The 21,825-nt window shown below is 45.5% G+C and overlaps 2 protein-coding genes across 2 annotated transcripts; both read right to left on the bottom strand.

The window, feature by feature from the left end:
* Positions 1-10,351: 10,351 nt before the first annotated feature.
* LOC124674074 lies at positions 10,352-14,533 on the bottom strand. Its single transcript, XM_047210109.1, has 7 exons — positions 14,140-14,533; positions 13,585-13,729; positions 13,372-13,463; positions 12,804-12,897; positions 11,868-11,965; positions 10,591-10,856; positions 10,352-10,502 (listed from the first exon to the last, which is right to left on the bottom strand). Exons 1-7 carry the CDS (start codon positions 14,425-14,427, stop codon positions 10,352-10,354), a joined length of 1,134 nt encoding a protein of 377 aa, XP_047066065.1. The 5' UTR covers positions 14,428-14,533.
* Positions 14,534-14,949: 416 nt separating this feature from the next.
* Positions 14,950-17,883, bottom strand: LOC124674301 (serine racemase-like). The gene is made up of 7 exons (XM_047210342.1): positions 17,640-17,883; positions 17,004-17,196; positions 16,827-16,913; positions 16,512-16,742; positions 15,841-15,914; positions 15,577-15,763; positions 14,950-15,333 (listed from the first exon to the last, which is right to left on the bottom strand). Exons 2-7 carry the CDS (start codon positions 17,189-17,191, stop codon positions 15,087-15,089), a joined length of 1,014 nt encoding a protein of 337 aa, XP_047066298.1. The 5' UTR covers positions 17,192-17,196; positions 17,640-17,883; the 3' UTR covers positions 14,950-15,086.
* Positions 17,884-21,825: the final 3,942 nt, after the last annotated feature.

Here is a 21,825-nt window from a genome sequence, read left to right as displayed (position 1 = left end):
TCAAAATAAAAGCTCTAGCACAAATATAGCAATCGATGCTTTCCTCTTTGAAGGACCATTCTCTTTACTTTTATGTTGAGTCAGTTCACCTATCTCTCTCCACCTCAAGAAGCAAACACTTGTGTGAACTGTGCATTGATTCCTACATACTTGCATATTGTACTTGTTATATTACTCTATGTTGACAATTATCCATGAGATATACATGTTACAAGTTGAAAGCAACCGCTGAAACTTAATCTTCCTTTGTGTTGCTTCAATACCTTTACTTTGATTTATTGCTTTATGAGTTAACTCTTATGCAAGGCTTATTAATACTTGTCTTGAAGTACTATTCATGAAAAGTCTTTGCTTTATGATTCACTTGTTTACTCATGTCATTACCATTGTTTTGATCGCTGCATTCACTACATATGTTTACAAATAGTATGATCAAAGTTATGATGGCATATCACTTCAGAAATTATCTTTGTTATCGTTTTACCTGCTCGGGACGAAGCGGAACTAAGCTTGGGGATGCTTGATACGTCTCCGACGTATCGATAATTTCTTATGTTCTATGCCATATTATTGATGATACCTACATGTTTTATGCACACTTTATGTCATATTCGTGCATTTTCCGGAACTAACCTATTAACAAGATGCCGAAGTGCCGGTTCCGTTTTCTGCTGTTTTTGGTTTCGTAAATCCTAGTAACGAAATATTCTCGGAATTGGACGAAACGAAGACCCGGGGCCTATTTTTCCACGGAGCTTCCAGAAGACCGAAGAACATACGAAGTGGGGCCACGAGGTGGCGACACCACATGGCGGCGCGGCCAAGGGGGGCCCGCGCCGCCCTGTGGTGTGGGCCCCTCGTCAGGCCCCCGACTCTGCCCTTCCGCCTACTTAAAGCCTCCGTCGCGAAACCCCGAGGCGAAAAACCACGATACGAAAAACCTTACCGAGACGCCGCCGCCGCCGATCCCATCTCGGGGGATCCCGGAGATCTCCTCCGGCACCCTCGCCGGAGAGGGGATTCATCTCCCGGAGGACTCTACACCGCCATGGTCGCCTCCGGAGTGATGAGTGAGTAGTTCACCCTCGGACTATGGGTCCATAGCAGTAGCTAGATGGTTGTCTTCTCCTCATTGTGCTTCATTGTTGGATCTTGTGAGCTGCCTAACATGATCAAGATCATCTATCCGTAATTCTATATGTTGTGTTTGTCGGGATCCGATGGATAGAGAATACCATGTCATGTTAATTATCAAGTTATTACATATGTGTTGTTTATGATCTTGCATGCTCTCCGTTACTAGTAGAGGCTCGGCCAAGTTTTTGCTTTTAACTCCAAGAGGGAGTATTTATGCTCGATAGTGGGTTCATGCCCGCATTGACACCTGGGACGAGTGACGAAAGTTCTAAGGTTGTGTTGTGTTGTTGCCACTAGGGATAAAACATTGGCGCTATGTCCGAGGATGTAGTTGTTGATTACATTACGCACCATACTTAATGCAATTGTCTGTTGCTTTGCAACTTAATACTGGAAGGGGTTCGGACGATAACGTGAAGGTGGACTTTTTAGGCATAGATGCAGTTGGATGGCGGTCTATGTACTTTGTCGTAATGCCCAATTAAATCTCACTATACTTATCATGTCATGTATGTGCATTGTTATGCCCTCTCTATTTGTCAATTGCCCGACCGTAATTTGTTCACCCAACATGCTTTTATCTTATGGGAGAGACACCTCTAGTGAACTGTGGACCCCGGTCCATTCTTTTAATACTGAAATACAAATCTGCCGCAATACTTGTTTTTACTCGTTTTCTCTGCAAACAATCATCTTCCACACAATACGGTTAATCCTTTGTTACAGCAAGCCGGTGAGATTGACAACCTCACCTGTTTCGTTGGGGCAAAGTACTTTGGTTGTGTTGTGCGGGTTCCACGTTGGCGCCGGAATCCCTGGTGTTGCGCCGCACTACATCCCGCCGCCATCAACCTTCAACGTGCTTCTTGACTCCTCTCGGTTCGATTAAACCTTGGTTTCTTACTGAGGGAAACTTGCCGCTGTGCGCATCACACCTTCCTCTTGGGGTTCCCAACGGACGTGTCAACTACACGCATCACCTCTCCTCTTCCTCCTCGAGGTGCAGCGGCCTCCTCCTCCTCGATGTGCGGCGGCCTCCTTCTCGGGTACGTCCTCGGCGGCGGCGTGGCGGTCCTCCTCCTCCTTGATCTGCGGCGGCGGCTCGGGGTTGGGCGTCCCTGCTCGGCGGCGGCGTGGCGGTCCCCTTCCTCCTCCTCCTCGGCGGCGGCGACGCTTAGTGGCGGCGCTTGGCGGCGGCGGTGGTTGCGCTATGGTTGGCTCGTTGTCGGGGAAGAAACCGCTAGTGTGGGGAGTGGGGAAGAAAGGTTCAAGTTATTTCACCAAGTGTCTTAATTCCGTGGCGCACCCCTCTAAGTGCGCCACGGAATTCAGCATTCAGTGGCGCATCAGCTCTTTCATGCGCCACAGAATTCCTTAATTCTGTGGCGCACCTAAAGAGGCATGCGCCACAAAATTTAGACACTTAGCAAAACAAAACGGGTTACTGCTGTGTCCTGACAGATACATAGTACTAGTCTAGTGGTTAAGGCCAATGTTAGGCCATTAGTAGCCAGGTTCGAACCCTGGCTGCCACACAATTTTTCTTCTTTTTTTTCATATTTTAGTTACATTTCAATAAATAACACAACATTATTTAGTAATTAGTAGAGAGAATTATAAATTACTTGTCTCATACAAACATGTTCTTGTTTCTCTCTCACACACATGCATGTACTTGTCTAACACACACACTCACACACATGTGATAGACCAAAAAAAGATCTTCTTCGTCCTGGCAACGAGCTCTAGCGTCTCTTCGCAATCTTCTTGCCCTTTCGGTTGTTGGCGGTTGAATACTTTATGCCGGCCACCTTGAGATTTCTTCGCGTGAACGGACAACCTTTAGAGGGTAGGGAGGTCTTCCTTCTTACTTTACTAGTAGTAGGCATGTCGAAGTGCTCGTCGAATTCCTCCTCCATCTTCGGGTCACCGTTCTTGTCCAAGTCTTCCTCGTTGGCGTCTCCTTGCATTCCTATGATGCTCCTCTTGCCCCTCCTCACGACAACACGGCTAGGCCTCGACGGATCGGTGATGAAGAAGCATTGGTCAACTTGGCTACCGAGTACCCATGGCTCATTTTTCGCGGATGCGTTCTTCGATTTTGCATCGGGTATAACCATGGTTGTGAAATATCGGCCTTCTTTTTCGACCTTCTTGGCCCATCTCACACGAAACATTGGCACCGTCTCTCCACAGTAATTGAGCTCCCATATCTCCTCGATCCTTCCAAAAAATCTTTCCTTGACATTAGTCTCGTCATCGGCGTATGACAACATAGTTACTCCCGAGTTTTGATTTTCACTATTTCTGTCCTTTTCCTCGGTGTAGAATCCGTAACCGTTGATGTCGTACCCTCGATAGGTCCTTACGTTATGCGCGGGTCCCTGTGATAAGGTGTATATGAGTTTTTCATCTTCGGTAGAAGGCGTATTTCTCTGTGCTTCAACCAGTTGAGTTTGCTTGAACCAACGCGTGAAGCTGGAGTTGTGCTTTTTGGTTACGTCTCCCATCTTCCTCGGCCGGCCCATATCGATGTAATTCTGCTCGACCATGCTTTTGTGCTCTTGCACGAAAGGTTCGGTCAGTTTTAAGTGTTGTAGCGCGACCCGGTGAGCCCTGTCAAAGTCGTCGCGTCGATTTTCAATGCCGACATGGACCGAGCGGTAGCCCTCGCGGTACCGACTCCGGCGAGCCTCCCGAGGTGCGTCCGGGGGGTAGACCAACATGATCCTCGTCATCCTCGGTGCTTAGATAATTCCGGCGGAAGGAGATGCACTCGTAGGTTAGAAACCCCTTGGCCATGCTTGCGTCTCGGACGGGCCCTATTGCGAACGTATCCTTTCATGACACCGTTCCGCCTTTCGAAAGGCATCATGTTGTGGAGGAACGTTGGGCCGAGGCTGCTTGATGTCTTCAACGACATGGAGAAGGAGATGGACGCATATATCACGGAATGCGAGCGGGAAGTAAATCTCGAGCTCACATAGTATCACCACGATCTCATCCTGTAGCATCTTGAGCTGCCTCACGCCGATCGACTTCCTGGTGATAACGTCAAAAAAGTTGCATAGGCCAAACAGCGTATCACGGACGTGCTCGTCCATTATGCCTCGGATCGCAACGGGAAGTATCTCGCGTCATTAGCACGTGGCAATCGTGAGACTTCATCCCGGTGAACCTCTTCTTCGCTACGTCCAGATATCTCGCTTATATTCCCCGAGTAACCGTGAGGAACTTTCACTCCTAGAAGGCACCTGAAAAACTGCTCGAGCTCCTCCGGACTCGTTGTGAAGCGAGCAGCGGGAAGCCGCACCGCGTTCTTCTTAGCCCTTTTACGGAGACGTTGAGTCCCTTCCGTCTGATCATCATCATCATCATCGTCGATATCGGGGGCTTGAAGATCTTTCCCGATGCCAAAATGTTTAAGATCGTATCTTGCTTTCGGTCCATCCTTGGACTTTTCCGAGTTGCAAAGAGTGCCAAGCGGACTCTCGGTAACGTTCTTCGTAATGTGCATGACATCGAGGTCGTGGGGCGTGTGGAGGACCTTCCAAGTACTCCAAGTCGTGGAAAACGGACCTCGCTTTCCATACACCGAGCAGCGGCTCCGGCTTCGGTCGCTTCTTTCCCGCGCCGGGCACTCCTTCCAATTTTTCGGAAGATCATCGATTTCTGCGCCGCTCCTCGGGCGTGGGGGTCCATCGGGCTCATCTTTACCATTGAACAGATCACCGCGTTTTCTCCACGGGTGATCCAAGCGAAGCCACCTTCGAGCACCTGGGTAGACGGTTTTCGAGGACCCGGGATCCCTTGGTAGTTGTAGATGCGGGGTATCGTCCATGCACTTCACACAGCCGTTGAATCCGTGGCCCACCTGGGCAGATACATATGCGTAACCAGAATAGTACGTGACCGTCATGATCAACGCGGCTCTCATATCGAAATAAGTTCTAGTGTAGGCGTCCCACGTACGGGGTGGCGTCTTCCACAACGTGTCTAACTCCTCTTTCAGCAGCCCGAGATACAAATGCATGTCGACACCTGGTTGTTTCGGCCCCTGAATGAGAATACTCAGTGTATGTACCTTTGCTTGGTGCACGGCCACGGGGGTAGGTTGTAAGGCCATACAAACACAGAGCCAGGTGCTATGCGTGCTACTCACGGTTGCCGAACGGATTGAGTCCATCGGTGCTCATACCCAGCCTCGATGTTCCTTGCGTCGCCCCCGAATCTAGGGAAGGCGATGTCCAATGTTTGCCACTCGTCCGGCGTCCGAAGGGTGTGTCGGCATATAGCCCATCTCCGGATCTTCTTCGGGCTTCTGCCTTTCCGCGTGCAATTGCATGAGCTTTGCTTCCTTAGGGTCCACGAAATACCGCTGCAGACGAGGAGTGATAGGAAAGTACCATACCACCTTTCGAGGTACCTTCTTGTTCCCAACCTTGTACCGTCCGTGGCCACACAACGGATATGTGGTTCTGTCCTTGTATTCGCACCTATAAATCACACAATCATTAATGCAGGCGTGGTATTTTTCGTGCGGTAGGTCAAGGGGACACACGACTTTCTTGGCCTCCTCTGTACTACTTGGCAATGTGTTCCCCTCCGGGAGACGATCGTGCCAGAATTTTAAGTTCTTGCTTGAAGCTGGAATCGGTCCACTTGTTCTCGCGTCTTCATCCGCAGTAATCAAGCGTTACATGCAAGCGCGTATCCTGCGGACGACACCCAGGAAAGATCGGAGTCATCCCGTCTTTCTCCATTTGCGACAGCTTGGCTCTCTCTCTAGCTGCAACTCTATCGTTTCTCGTCTCCTAGAGGAGAAGATCTTGAACATGAGAGTCCCGCAAGGCCGAAATTAGCGGGGTCGCGCCGGAATCTTCTTCTTCATCATGATGATGTTCTCCGCCGGCATCTTCTTCTTCATGATGATCTTCTCCGCCGACTTCTTCTTCATGATGATAGTCCCCGTCGGCATGATGATAGTCTTCTTCATGATGATAGTCATCTCGCTCGACATGGTCTTCATGCGCACCATTTGATGGGGCCGGCCGCGCCCGGTTGTCTTGCATGAAACCGCGCCTCGGCGAGTGCTCCTCCGAGTTGTCCGGAATCGGGGTTGATCCAGCGCTCGAGTTTGCATGATCGACACGGACATCTTATCTGGTGCCTATTGTTCCGAATCATGTCCTCCTTCGCGTCTATCTTGTATCTAGAGATTCGAGCGGAACTCATCGAGAGGACCATGCTTGCCTGCAAATGGTATACATAGAACAGGAAATTAGAACCGCACGAAATGCACACACATGCATGGGCCGTACCTCTCCTCAAGGTATTACATGGAGCGGAAAAATTCGGCATGACCTCTCCTCAAAGTAGGACATATGGGTAGTGCAAAACTTGCCGAAACGGAAATGAATCAACATTTCGGCAAACATCCATGCACCACACCGGCACACACACAAGCGCTTCACCTGCAACAAGCATCCATACACACGACGGCCACACAAGATCTACAAGCATATGCATGTCTCCTCCAAGCATATGTATGTCTCCTCCAACTACTCACCTTCTAGATTCGATACCGAGACGAGACCGCGATCGATGAGTTCGAGAGGAGGAGAGAGTATGGAGAGCCTTCTCCTCAACTCCAATTAAGTATCAACCAAAGTAAGTGCAATAAATACCCAAGCAAGTGAAAAGTAGAGTCAAAATGGTATGAGAGAGAAGGGGGGACGAGCTAGATGGAGGAAGAAGAATGGCTTGTGTAGTGTGGTAGGTGGGAGGTTGGCTCACTTTTGTAGATCCAGTTCGCTAACTCCGTGGCGCACCGACCGCGGTGCGCCACGTAATACCTTATTTTTGTGGCGCACCGAGCGCAGTGCGCCACAGAATACCTTATTTCTGTGGCGCACACAATACAATGCGCCACAGAATACCTTATTTTTGTGGCGCACTGTTGCCGTGCGCCACAGAAGAAGTAATTTCTGTGGGCACCGAGGTTTGTGCGCCATAGAAATTGTAAAACCAATGATTGGGGGTAACAGGTTGTGGGGCCCACCAAGTTTTTGTGGCGCACGGTTTAGAAGTGCGCCACAAAATTAAGCTATTTCTGTGGCGCACCGTGCCTTGTGCGCCACAAAATAAGTTTCTGTGGCGCATTCAAAACGGTGCGCCACAGAACTAAGCTTCGCCTATAAAAGTTTTCCTACTAGTGATTAAGCCCTAGAGGGATTGTTCCGGGGATCAACTTCATGTTGGTTTTTAGGCCTCTTTAGGGCTGGTTTTCCATCATCTTACGTATCTGCTAGGCTCAACTACGCGTAGGATGTTCCGGTTATACGGTGAAAACCCTAGACTATCGTAGATTAGTTTAGCTTGATATCGATAAAGCATGATCCCCATGTCATTATAAATCTAACGTGAACCATGGGGGCAATCGGCTCTTTGAGCCGATCCACAGGGCAACCTAAGAGCCGATCGGGGCTCGTATTTAATGTTTACGTGTTTGCCATGCAGGAAACTAGTCGAAGCAATCCATCACCTTCCTGACCAGGTATAGGTCAGGTGGCACGCCCTCGCAAACGCCAGGACGTGTGCCGGAGCATTGCGGGCCGTTGCCCGAGGGACTAGGATCTACCGCAGTCTTGGGAGCCTCCCGGCTCTACGGTGTTGCCCGTCGCTGCTCGCCGGTGGGTTTTGGTAGGCAACAGGTTGTAAGATGTATCATTGGCAATCCCGAAAATTATTTTCAGATTTTTTAGTAACTTGTAAAAATATATTTTAATTTTTTTTTAAATGGCAGGAGCACTGGAGCTTGGGAGCCCAAAACACTTTCCGCTAGTTTATCCACGTATTTCTGACGTCTGGTACATGAACGGAGCAAACTGAAATTTCTCGCGACACGAGTTGATGCCAAGATGGGCCGGAGTACCTGCGCATTGCAAACGGGTCATGAACCATAAAAGACGTGTCGCTTGGTTGCCCGTAAAGTCATTTTCTCCACCGGAGAGGGAAGCTAGCTCCCATTGTTTGAGTGCATGCACAAACATCTTTATGCTCTGGTTGTGCAGCGCACACCTTGTTTGGTTGCAGACATGAGTGTGTTGTGGTAACCTTTTACTTTTGAGTGGTGAGATTACCTAGTACTACTACTGAATAACAACACATTTAGCTACATTCACTTCATCAAAAGTTGTTGGTAATACACATCAAGTAGTTACCCTACTAGGTGATGCATCACGAGTAAAGCAACTATATTTCATGATGCATCATAGGTTTATCATACAAGGGGTTAGTATATACTACCTTGAACACGTTCATCACTACATACTGGGGATCAGGTTCAAGCAATTTCTAGCTAATGGAGGGATACGAGAGCACCTCCCAAAATCAGCAGATCATGAAGCACTAAGCAGAAAACTAGTTGCGTAGCCGGGTCCTAAGCGAGGTCGCCCTCTCTCATGGCTGCAGCTGACGGTACTCAGTATACTCTTCTTCGTTGTCTGCAATGGAGTTGATTGCCCTGACTAGCAAGTTAGGTTGATACATCTGCGCCTTGAAGACAAAACGGGGCGTGAAGATCGTCTTGATCTGATCGAGCATAGTTCGTGATCGGGGTGCTAACATACTCACGATGCCTCGGGTAGTGCTACAATCCAAAAGGAATAAGTGTTAGTGCGGATGACAATGACATACTTTCAGATGCATGAAGGAACTCAATGAAGGTTACTACCTTCATGTACTCATGCATCCTCTCTTCATCAACAACATAAAAACAACAACTATCTTCGCTCCAGTCGAGAGTTCGATCGGATTTGATCTTGCTCCAGTTGAAAGCTAGAAAAAAACTAGAGCTCCATCTGTAGACTCCATGCACTCTCGCTCCATGTGAAGCTGACCTACCGGCTAGCAGATAGGGAAAATCTCCCCTTAAAGTTTAGAGATGAGAGAACTGTTTGCGAATTTAACCAGTTATGTAATACGCAGAAAATCTATGTTGGATTATGATTGTATGTCTGGAAATTTCATAATGAACAAAGTCCCCAAAATTTTCACATGGCTCATGTTTCCTCCCAAAATTTACTTGGCTCGCTAAATCCCTAAACTAAGAATAATGGTCCATTTAACCCTTATCTGGCAGGTCAAAAAGTGGGTTAAATGGACTATTAGTGAAAATTTAGGTTTTCTCAAAAAAAAAATGTAGGGAGGTTTAGTGAGCCAAGTAAAGTTTTTTTTTTGGGGGGGGGGGGGGGGGGGGGGGATATGAGCTAAGTGAAAAATTAAAGGGGAAACCGGACTTTGTTCAAAAATAGACGTCGAACATTTTCCTTGTGATTTCCTTATCTCGAGTTGATTTTAAAAGCTGCACTTTTCTTGTTTTCCACTAAACTCAAGTAACAGTGTTCATGAATTAAGTTAACTACAAAATTCTCAGTCGACTTATATGTTACACGGCTAGATCGTCTCAGAATGGAACGAGATTAATTATAGACAAAGAGACGACGGACAGAGGTAGAAACCAAAAGAATGCACAGTATCATGCGTACAATTTCCACAATGTGTAGATTAGTCAAGTCAACTGCGTGTTATCACGAGGAGCATTCAAGTGGCAGAGGAAACGGAGGTGGATCAATTGATTTTCTCCGTATGCTCTTGGTATGTGTAGTAAAACTTCTATTTACTCCCCCCCAAGTGTCAAGGAAGTGGTCAGATCGAATCTCAAACTAGCACTAGAAAATTAACCAGGAGGCATTGGTTAATTTATCCATTCATCGGTCGAGCAAAACCAAGCCTGGCAGCGGCGTGCAGAAAATTGAACCACAATCTTTGCTACTACGAGTAGTATATTCTTTTGTTTTCGTGATGAAATGCCCATTGTCTGCCTGCGTGGAGTCAATCGCTCACACAGCAGGCACGGGCACACATGAATACGTACACGCACTGCCTCAGCAACAGCAGGAAATTAAGATCGACATATGCCGTCTAAAATCTTGCAACATACGGGAAAGAAAGACATGATCGAGACCATCTATCAGCTTTACAAGGGGGCATACGGTAGGGCGTGCAGGAACTGACGCAGAAAAAGAGCCTTGTTGTTCCTGCATGCGTGCGGGAGCATATACGTGTACGTACGTATGTAGCTAGATCGATCCAGGTGGTGTTACTGTCGGGAACGAAAGGGTCGGATTTTGTTGAGTCGGATCAGATCAGATCAGAGGGCTCTGGACTTGACGATGTCCATGCTCATCTCGCTGGGGTCGGTGGCCTGCAGCTCCACCTGAATGCCGTCCAGCTCCCTCTTGAACCGGTCCTTGGAGCTCGCGTACAGCATCTTGCTCCTCGTCTTCGAGGTGTCCGGGGACCTGCAGCCACCCAGCTTCAGTGTACTTGTCGAGAGGAAGAAAGAAGAGAACAATCAATGGGGGAATGGTGGCGGTGAAGTCGGCGTACCAGGAGATGAAGAAGATCTTGCTCTTCTGGCAGTTCTCGTCGGTGACGAAGTCGAAGTCGAAGACGGCGTAGCGGCACTCCCCCTCGGGCATGGTGCCGGTGAAGTCGGCGTAGGTGTCGCCGGGCTGCCCCAGCCTGTCTACCACCACCTGCTGCGTCTGCTCGTTGATCTTGAACGTGATGAACCGGAAGCTCCGCTTCGCCTTGAGCTCCTGGAACTTGAGCTTGCACTCGTCGCTCACCGCCATCCCCGACGCAGAGTTCGCCTTGCAACAAACAAACAACAACCACAGTTCATTATCTTCGCATTGCATCCACACGCGGCATCCATCGCCATTGACATCATCGCCGCCCTCACCATGGCTGACGGCGGGTTCTATCTTCTTTCGGCAGCCGGACAATGGCAACGGTCGTCAGGCGGGCGAGATTCTCAAGGCCCGGAAGGGAGGAGGGGGCAGGTGAAATATAGGGGAACCGGAGGCTTGCATGCCATCCTTCGTGAGAACCGGAGCCCGCCTCGTTCTTCGGAGGAGAAAGAGGGGCGTTTGACCAAGCAGGTCCCCTCCTTCGTGAGAGCCGTCAGCCATTAGAGATCGAGAGGTGCTCCATCAACATACGCGCCACCACCCATCCATCTCTCCCTGGCCTCCTGAGTCCCTGCCTTTGACAGAGTCCCTCAGTTCCAAAATAAGTGAAGTTTTAGGATTGTGCTAAGTTAAACTTCTCTAAGTTTGACCTAATTTCTAGAAAAATGTGTCAAATATCAATAACATCAAATCAATATTGTGTGATGTATCTAATTAAATTTAATTGCCATTGTACATGTTGATATATTATTCTACGAATTTGGTCAAACTTTAAGTAGTTTGACAAAGGAAACACTATAAAGTCAACTATTAGGAATGACAGGAGTAGTAATTTTGACAACAAAGCAGCACTTTTCAGGGGACCTTGCTGCACCACTGCTAACTTCAAGCGGTTAGAACGAGCCTAATAAGCGCGCTGAAGGACCATCAGATATCTCAAAAGATTACCTTCTCGAACATCACATAGTGAACAAACAACACTCACTGTAAGTTACATGGTTGTGATCCCGCCAAAAGAAGTTCTGTCCAGGAAGATCATATGTATCACATAAGCTACAAAAACGCCATTGTTTAACCAAAGAATTTTACAACTTTCGAAGCTTGTTTTCCTTTGGCCTTTGCGCTGGCATTCTTCTCACCATTGCACGTAGCTGAGTCCGAACTAGGTAGCTTGGCTTTCTTTGCTTTTGCGGGTTTCGGTTCTTCTTCATCAATGAAATCATCTTCAAGATCATCTCCACCCCGCAGAGCATGGTCTTCCTGGTGGACTCCCTCCCTGTTCATCATACCTAAAACAAGAACAATGACAAATGAGCAAATAGGAATTCCTGTAACGAACAGCTACAACAGAGAATCTGTTGCCCTGGCTTGCACAGTCTCAACATATAAAACAGCAGAATCTGTTGAAGATATTAGAGTTCGCACAGTTTCTATCATAGGCATCTAAAGCTCGGAAAATACATACATGCTCATGGGTGCCAAGCACCTCATGCATCTAAAGAAAAAAAAAACAGTAATCCAAAAAAAGGTAAAAAATCCAAATCCATTTGGGAACCATAGAGGATCGAGTATTGTACTTGTATAAAAATATTTCACGAGGAAATTACTATCATTGTATCCTGGGTAAAAAAGATAAAATCGAACAAGCCCCATGTCCATGTACTATTCACGCTATATTCGCTATAAATTTGTCTTTTTTGCCCAGGATACCATGTGAATCATTTCGAGCCCATGAATTTTTATACGAGTACAATACTTGATCATCTTTTGTTTCTAGGAGAATTGAGAGTTTTTTTCAATATTTAAAATTACCACGAATTTTAGGGTTTATGGGGTGCATAGCACCCATGTGCCAAAAATTCGCGTCTCTAAAGCTCATGTTATGTAACAACACTGAAGAAGTCTTCAAATAGTTGTATAATACGAACTCTCTAAATTCAGCCAGCATTCTTATAAATGAGTATTATACTTCTACATTTTTTGCCAAGTATAAATGATGATAACAGGTAACTGAAGGTCGATTGCAAGCACACTCCACACAAGTGGGCGTTCCAAATGTTGAGAATGAATGCACGGTAGTTATGAGATGTCAAAGATATGTCAAGGGAGTAGTTCCAGTTTGTTTACCATCATCCATAGAGGAAGTGAAGTCATGTTGCCGTTTGTTTGGACAATGCCTAGCCAAATGTGTAACTTCACCACATATCTTACAGCAACCACCCTACAATTTTATAGAGTTCAAATAAAAGCACAAGGAATCAATGACTCCATAAAGTAAACATACCAAGGTAGAGCAGTCTTAACAGTAACAAAAAGTAAGAAGTTAAAGCTACAACAAGCTGGTTATGTATCAGAGAGCTCAGACAAATAAGGCCTATGAACGATTCAAGTATGAACTTATCATTTATCAAATGGAAGTTTTTGTTTGCTCTCAACCCTTATCTACCAATTTGTTTGCATAAGGTGTCATTAACTCAAGGAGAAAAACAGTGAACGGTCAAACTACATGCAATTTAAACTCATAACAAGTAATTACGTAACAATCGTGAGCCAGGACCATTTTCCATCAGGCATGATATGTTTGTCCGCATTAAAACTCCCAATGAAAGTACAAGTGCATTAATTTCAACATCTTACGTCTATCAGGCAAGAGTATCATGATTGATGAGAACGGGCAATGAAGCATGTGCAATACCTTTGGATAGATGCCATGCTTGTTTTCAGGACAATCCTTGCTCAAATGTCCCTGCTGTTTGCAGACAAAGCAGCTCGCAAAATTTGTACCGCCTGCATAATACAGAATAATGTTAAACACATGAAGAAGCCTCATGTTACAATGAATCAAAGGATAATATTACTGGCGACACTACAAACTAGCAGCTGTATAAGATAGATGGATGAGCAGTACCATTTTCAATGGGGAGGGGGCACTTGGAAAGGGAATGTCCAGATTCACCACAGTTATAGCAGAATTTCTTCAAATTCAAATTCCCATCACTTTTCTCAGGGCAGTTCTTCAGACTATGCCCCCGTTCCCTGCAGTGTAAGCAGATCTGAAAAGAACATAGCAATATTATTACTTCGGTATACTGAACCCAAACTTCTGAAACTGGAAAATTCAGACATAAAGCTAACAGATGTTTGGATCAAACACCATGTAGCTAGACAGAACATTTTTTTCAGAAACGCCATGCATTCATGTGACAGTAAGGACTCAGTGACAATCTCATCCAGCAAGGTCAAGCTAAGGGAACATCATCATCATCACTTCTGCCACTCCATGTTTCTACTAACCACGAACAATTAGAACTACACTGCTATAAACGAACTCTTTCAGTCAGTAACATCATCCAATGCTCTTAGGTTCGTGGAATCTCTGTCAAGTAGCAATTCCACGGCGAACAAACTATCCTTACAAGTTTCTGGATACAGCAATTATGGCCGAGCAATGGTGGGTTTGTACCTTATTCCTGTCCCAGAGGGACTTCTCGGGGCAGTTCTTGGCCGCGTGGTCGGTGGACTTGCAGATGAAGCACTGTTCCCCGGGCCGCATCCCGGGAACCCGCAGCGGGTGCTTCGACCTCCCCGCTCCGCCGCGCCCAGCGTCCGGCTTCTTCACTTTCTTGAACATGCTCTTCTTGCTCTTCTTCTTCTTGGTGCCATCGGCGGCAGGGGCGGGCGCCGGTGGACAAAGGCCGGGGTTCGCCTCGCGGAAGCGCTTCTTCGCCTCCCTCTGACGCTTGTTCGGCATCGCTTGCTACGGCCGAGCCGCCGGACTCTATCTCGTGAGCGCGCCCGGCAGTATCTCTCTTTGCGGCGGCGGCGGCGGAGGAGGAAGAGGAGCGTGGGACGGGGACCGGACGTGTATTGGCCTGGCTCGAGCGTAGCAAGGGGTTTGGTTTGTTTTGGGTGGGAAGGGTGCTCTGAGATTCGTGCTCACACGGAGATGGGTTCTGGACCTTCTGGTGAACCTTTTGTAGTAGTATTAGCAGTGCTATCTCCGGCAACTCAACGAAAAACAGTGGTATTTCCTTTTTTTTTTGTAAGTCTTACTTCAGACTTTCAAAATATATCGGATTAATTCATCGACTTGCCAAACAACATGTTAGCCAACCTGGGATCAGTACAAAGGTACTGTATGTTGTTTCTGATTCGACGTTACCAATTCATACTGCTTCAATTGTGTATTCTAGAAAATATTGCTTCTTTTTTTTTCAACATGAAAATATTGCTTCAATTGCCACTGTCACCCTAAACTGAAAACATATCAAAATTTTCGCAGAAAACCGTGGAATTGATAAAGCATGTGGTAAAATGTTTTGCACCCAGTAACTCAACAGACAGTTTACAAGTCTGCAGCAAATCTTCTGGTGCATTTCAGTTTCGATACAAAGTTGTATGGCCCATTCATCATTTATACAGAGAATCCCAAAGCACACGGAGATCCACATTCCCTCCAGAAACAATGATCCCTATCTTGCTGCTCTCATGATAAGCAGAGCTTTGCTTGAACTCGTCAGAGAGCACAGCTGCAAGGCCAATGGCTCCGCTAGGCTCCACAGCCACCTTCAGCGTCTCGTAACACATTTTCATGGCATCCACAATGGCATTGTCATCCACGACGATGATATCGTCCACCAAGTCACGCACCACCGGCCTAGAATATAAAGATTAAATGTAAACATGTCTTGAATCACATCCAATACGAACCATTTCATGATTTTCACATCAAGACACTTTTTTAGGAATTTTTTTTTATCAAACTAGCATTTACTGTCCCATGGAAATCTTTGAAATGAAAGCAAAAGGGTCAATAACTTAGTATGGTCCCAACCTCCAGGACATTAATGCAAGTGCAAAAGATGATGCAAACGTGCTCAATCAATGCACATTGCTTTACCATGTCAAGTCGCCGAGAAAAGCTCGTAGTCCATCAGCAATCGTGTCGGTTGTAGCTAGTTTGATGATCCGTCCAGCAGCTTTGGACTGGGCTGAATCATCAGCACCCTTTGGTTCTGCTGCTAGAATACGTATTGAAGGATTTATGGCCTTTGCAGCAAGTGCCACACCAGATATCAAACCACCGCCTGTAGTTTAGACGTTTACCAAGTGTCAAATTAGAAAGGGCCACTTACATTAGAGAAGAAGCTAAGAGAGTACAAACCACTAATTGGAACAATTATTGTGTCGATCTCAGGGACTTGCTCCAAAAGTTCAAGGGATACTGTACCCTGACCACTGAAACAAAAGAAAATTAAATTTCCATATTTCATGGGAAATTCTATACACTTAGAGCCAACACTGCCAATGCCAAAACAGCAAGGCGCAAAAGAAACTACGAGGATTTTGAATGTATGTTGCATAATATCACACTCTTCTGTGAAAAAACGGGTTGATATTCCTTAAGTCTAGAATGGTCCTACATGAAAAGTGCAAAAGGTTGTAATTGCTGGGTGAAACAAGCTACTCCTTCCGTCCTGAAATAAATGCCTCAACTTTTTCTGAATATGGATGTATCTACAACTAAAATGTGTCTAGATACATCCGTATATAGATAAAACTGAAACACTTATTTTAGGACGGAGGAAGTAAGACTAAAAGAATCAGGCAACTGTACATGCCAAGGTTAGTTTCAAGTAATTAGATATTTGCAATTGTTTTACTGGAAGAAAAGTTTGTCAGCGCTGACTACGCATGTGATTAAATTTTTTCCCTACCCTCCATTCCAAATTCAAACTAACCTTCTGCATCAAAGGTTTTTTTTTTTTGCCTAGATATTAGAACTATCAAGTAAAGAACAGAGGACAATAAAAGATTTGGGTGGCAAAAGATAACCTGATAGTGTATTTATCATTGAATGGATGAACAAGAACAGCACCAGTCTCCTCCTGGACTCTTCTAGCGATAGATTCTCTTGATTCCATATTGGCATCACTCCAGATAACACGACCACCATAACGCTTAACGTTGTCAACCTTACACGCTGGTGCATTTTTGGGTATGACAATGTAAGCAGGAATGCCACGCAACTTTGCAGCCAAAGCCACAGCAGCAGCATGATTCCCACTGAGGAAAAGAACATATTATCAGTATCTTAATTTCTTCAGACCTTGGAACAAACCCCCAAGAAACTCTGGAATTAGTATCAACCTGCTATGTGTCACGACACCCTTTGATGCCTGGTCATCATCAAGGGCAAATATTGAATTGGATGCCCCTCTGATCTTGAATGCCCCTCTACACAGGAGAATGTATGCTTACAGCAGTTAGCACCATGTACTGTAAAACATTGCAGAGGCAAATAGCACACGAGGCAGTAACTCTCACGCCTTCTGGAAGCATTCACACTTAAAGAACAACTGCTTCCCGGCAATGGCATCGATAGATGTCGACGACAGAATGGGTGTCTTGTGCACATATGGGGCGATGCCGGCCTGCGCCTCCCTGATGGAATTGATGTTCGCAGCATAGCCCTGGCCTTCGGTGCTCTGACTATCGTCATCTCTGCTCCCCATTAAGCCTAGCAAGTATTGACTACATTAATTCGCTGAACTGTCCTTGGCTCAGTGAAACACTTATAACGATACACACCAGTTCAGTGATTCAAGATATTGCGTGCTAAACTGCATACAAAGCATAACTAGTACTGGTAAGTACTAAGTAGACCACACTATCAGAGTGAACTGCATACGCGTACATAAGAACATCAAATAAAAATAGAAAAATGGCTTTCAGTTCAGTGACTCGCACTTCTCGTTTCTTGGCTGTACGGTGATGTACTGATGTGGTGAAAGAGAAAGAAACAGAGAACCGTATCTACTCCTACTATGCTAATCCAACTGCCTGATCAAGGAAACCGTCAACAAGATAGGAAAGCGATAGCAATAATATAATCGTCAAACTGATTGATTCAAGCAAAGTTGGTACAGGCAAGTTAGATTCGACAGTAGAAGTAGACGTTACCGCAGAAATCAAGAGGAACCACTATGCTGGAAGAAGATTTGGACGAGGAGATGCAGGAATCTTGCGCCAAGAGGAATCTTAACGATGAGCCGGGCGGAATCTCGTGGACTTTGCAAGTGAGCGAGGGGACTGGGAGATGGGGATTCGGAGGCGGATTCTGCCGAAGTGGAAAAGGTAGGAATCGTTCCCAAGAACAAAATCCAAGAACGAGATGGGTCTCGCGCTGTGCTGCTGTACAAGCCAGAGCCCAGTCGATGACCTTGGGCTTTTCATGTGTTACGGGCCCACATTGGGGTTCAGGATGGCCCGTGTTTCTGCAAAATCACTAGAAACATGTCTGTCTCTTGAAAAGGCAGTTTGCTCTATACACAAGTGTCTAGTGCGTAGTTCTAAAAAAAAAAGTGTCTAGTGCGTATCTAAATAAAAGTGTCTAGTGCGTAGTGAGAGAGTTTTGGAGAGATTTCCCTCCCGATGCGGACGGCTGTGGTATTCTATGTTCAATTTTTTCCTGATTCAAAATTCCAAACAAATATATTTGGAATTGTCTGCCTGAATTAAGAAAGGTTTGCACCGTTGCCTTTCTCGCGCCAAGATCCTTAAAATTAGATTATTGCTGATAATACTGATATTTTTTTCGTACTCCTGAAAGTATTATACGTGCACTTTGTTGAGTATTATCGGTTTTATACGCACTTCATGTTGTTACTGTACATGTACATGTGCCGTGATGGAAGTTTTGCATGTTTTCATTTTAATGTTTTCTCGATGCATAAGCTTTACTAGTCGACTTATGCTAAAGTAAAACATGTACTTGCTCTGATCCTTTTTAATTGACTTAAATTTAGTACAAAGTTAAACTAAATTCGAGTTAATTAAAAGAGACCAGAGGGAGTACTGGTTTGGTTAGCTCACAAATTGAACTTTGTACCAGAATGGAGAGTACTCCACGACCGCGGCTTACAAAGCACAATTCTTCGGCGCCATGACTACCAACATGAATCGGCTTGTTTGGAAGGCTTGGGCCCCCCCAAAGATCAAGTTCTTCGCTTGGTTGGCTCTCCATAATAGGCTTTGGACGGCGGACCGCCTAGCGAGAAGGGGTAGAACAAATTGCGGTCGGTGTCCGCTTTGCAACCAAACTCAAGAAACGGCGGCTCACCTTCTCTCCCATTGCCGCTACTCCAAGCGCCTTTGGGGGATGGTGAAATGTTGGATTGGCATTCCTTCCATCCACCTCCATGCGTGGACGGACGATCTCAACCTTGAGGGATGGTGGTCCAAGTTGTTAAATGAGGCTTCGGGCAATCGTAAGGCCTTGTCCTCCATCATCATGCTAGTTAGTTGGACCATTTGGAAGGAGCGGAATGCTAGAATCTTCAACCATAAGTCCGCACCAACCGCCGCCCTCCTCAACATCATCAAAACCGAAGTAAAGCTTTGGGTTGCCGCGGGTGCGAAGTGTTTGAGTTTTGTAACAACGGGAGAGTAATCCCTTAGCTTTCCCTTCGGGTTTTTTTTCTTTGTTTTCTTTGGTGAACCTTCGGTCTTGTCTAAAACTCTTCCCCTTAATTAATGAATAGTGGCAAATCTTTTGCCACTCGTTTCAAAAAAAAAACAAATTGAACTTTATTTTTATGGATTCTTTTTCTCCGTACCATATAACTCTTTATTGCCACAACGATTTTTAGAAGTATATACCGAGTAAAACAGGTATGCACAATGCAGTCACATGATGCCTAACGGAAAACAAACTGAGGGCACGAGCATTAAGGTTGTCGAGGCATCGGCGGTATCTAGGTACCGACATTTTACTAGTCCAGTCTACCGCTGGAAGTTTAAATAGTAAGAGCGATGACTAATGTTGAAAATTTTATTTTATTTTAAGGGACACAGGACATGTTAGTAGTCTTGTGTACCGATGGAAGTTTAATCTGCAAGAGCTATGATTAACGGTGCAAATTTTGTTTTGTTTCAAGGGAGACAAGACATGTTAGCAGTCTAGTCTACCATCGAAAGCTTAATTTGCAAGAGCGATGACTAATGGCGCAAATTTTGTTTTGTTTAAAGGGGACAAGGACTTGTACCAGAAATTTACTACACATCCGTCGCAATAAAAAAATCACTGCACATCAGGAGTGAACATAGCTAGCTAATCTAGATGCGGCAATAACCACCGAATACCAAGCTTGATCCCTTCAACGCCTGTCAATAGTGGATAGGTCTTCCGTGGACGCCATGACGTACGGCATAAAAGAGATGAGTTCAAATTTGCCGGCAAGTCGGCAACGTCGGAGTTCAATATGAATCTGAACTTTTGACAGTAGGCAATTACCCAATTGCTTTCGTCATTAATGGCTAACTTTTTGCCACGCACTATGCTGCCTTTGGAAGAACTTGAACCCACGGGTCCTGTACGTAAGAGGTAAGAGATTGGTTTAGTTTCTCGTTGATTAGTTTCGTTTAGGGTTAGGTTGCTTCTGAGGATCAATAACTCCATTAGTCACTCTTACAGATTAAACTAGGGGTAGCTAGGTTGCTTCTGAGGATCAATAGCTCCATTAGTCACTCTTACAGATTAAACTAATCGACGAGAACCTAAACCAATCAAACAAGTGTTCAACACATCAGTCAAAGTCGTTTGCTTTTGAGGTTAATCAGTTATCTATCGATGCCGACCGGGTGGTATAAAAATGAAATCCTAAATTACCACCCGACCCTCTCGGAGTGCCTTGCAGAATAAGTACCTCGCGTTGACCTCAGCAACTTATGTGAATGTGGCATCGATAGCAAGTGGTTTAACTTACATTGTTCAAAAACTAGCAATTGCACACTTTGCACGTTACCTCTTTAAGTGTTCCTATCTCATATACAAGTTCAAGAAAAACTGAAGAAAACACTTCATTATGCATATGATGAATCATGATCCAGAAGCATGCAATCAGTGAGGTATTCGATTGGCGCGTGTGGTAAAGTTGTACACCCCTGCAGGGTTAAATCTTTTCGAAAATCCGTGTCCACGGTTATGGACGACTTGGGGAAGGACGTGTTGATCATAGAGAACTTTAACCTAATCGTAAAACTTGGAATCAATGTGTGATAAAGATCCCTTCTCAGGGTATCGAGGGGGTGATCCTAGTTGATAGGTTCAGGTAATGATGAAGATTCGGTGGATTCAATATGATGATCAGTAGAGCTAGTGATATCGCTCTCTTATCCCCTTTTAAAATGATCTGAATAGACGAGATTCTTATCTCCATTGTTTTATAAAGAAAAACTGGCTTTGCGCAAAATGAGCTCCACATAAAGCCTCGCATACCAGTTTTGCTAACAGGTTGTACTAAGTCTTGCTGAGTCCCTGTACTCAGTGGCGAAGGACGAAAAAAACTTGAGGTGGGGTGAACCTTGAATGATGCAAATACTAAAATATTCTAAAATAGTAATGATGTATATGGTTCAAACACAATTTTCGATTATAAGAAAATTTTAAAAAATATTTAATTGTAAGTAGAATCTAAAAACACATACCAATAATGCCAACTCAATGGTAAAGCTTTACCTCTTTAAAAAATCTAGTGTATTTAAATAATTAAGACGTTCGATTATCTCTCGTTTGATGCGCAACTCGATCTTAATTACCTTTGTTGCAAGAAAATTACTTTCAATTGTTGATACCGCCCATGGGTAAACCAAGGTCATCTTAAAGAAGCGATAATTAGGTCAGAGAAAGTATGATGTGCCTTTCATATCTAGAAATCTTCAAAGTCTGCAATTCTATGAGTACAAATTGTAGGATAACGTTGCATAGAAAACAAAAAAATTCCTACCGCGAACACGCAATCCAAGCCAAGATGCAATCTAGAAGACGGTAGCAACGAGGGGATATCGAGTCTCACCCTTGAAGAGATTCCAAAGCCTACAAGATGAGGCTCTTGTTGCTGCGGTAGACGTTCACTTGCCGCTTGCAAAAGCGCGTAGAAGATCTTGATCACGATCGCTTCCGGCGCCACGAGCCGGGCGGCACCTCCGTACTCGGTCACACGTTCGGTTGTTGATGAAGACGACGTCCACCTCCCCGTTCCGGCGGGCAGCGGAAGTAGTAGCTCCTCTTGAATCCGACGGCACGACGGCGTGGTGTCGGTGGTGGTGGAGAAATCCGGCGGAGCTTCGCTTAAGCGTGCGGGATGTG

The sequence above is a fragment of the Lolium rigidum genome, chromosome 7 (assembly GCF_022539505.1).
Source record: "Lolium rigidum isolate FL_2022 chromosome 7, APGP_CSIRO_Lrig_0.1, whole genome shotgun sequence".
NCBI classification, from domain to species: domain Eukaryota; kingdom Viridiplantae; phylum Streptophyta; class Magnoliopsida; order Poales; family Poaceae; genus Lolium; species Lolium rigidum.
Note: the sequence above shows the minus strand (reverse complement) of the source record. Positions and strands in the feature narration are given on the sequence as shown.

What these genes read in the sequence shown, in the direction of transcription:
- LOC124674074 (XM_047210109.1), bottom strand. Translation starts at nt 14,427, where the DNA reads ATGCCGAACAAGCGTCAGAGGGAGGCGAAGAAGCGCTTCCGCGAGGCG. An exon ending in CACTTCCTCTATGGATGATG is followed by an intron (nt 11,966 to 12,803) that starts GTAAACAAACTG and finishes TTCTTGTTTTAG; the next exon opens with GTATGATGAACAGGGAGGGA. An exon ending in AAGATCTTCTTCATCTCCTG is followed by an intron (nt 10,503 to 10,590) that starts GTACGCCGACTT and finishes GGGTGGCTGCAG; the next exon opens with GTCCCCGGACACCTCGAAGA.
- LOC124674301 (XM_047210342.1), bottom strand. Translation starts at nt 17,191, where the DNA reads ATGGGGAGCAGAGATGACGATAGTCAGAGCACCGAAGGCCAGGGCTAT. An exon ending in TGTGAATGCTTCCAGAAGGC is followed by an intron (nt 16,914 to 17,003) that starts GTGAGAGTTACT and finishes TCTCCTGTGTAG; the next exon opens with AGGGGCATTCAAGATCAGAG. An exon ending in GGTGTCGTGACACATAGCAG is followed by an intron (nt 16,743 to 16,826) that starts GTTGATACTAAT and finishes TCTTTTCCTCAG; the next exon opens with TGGGAATCATGCTGCTGCTG.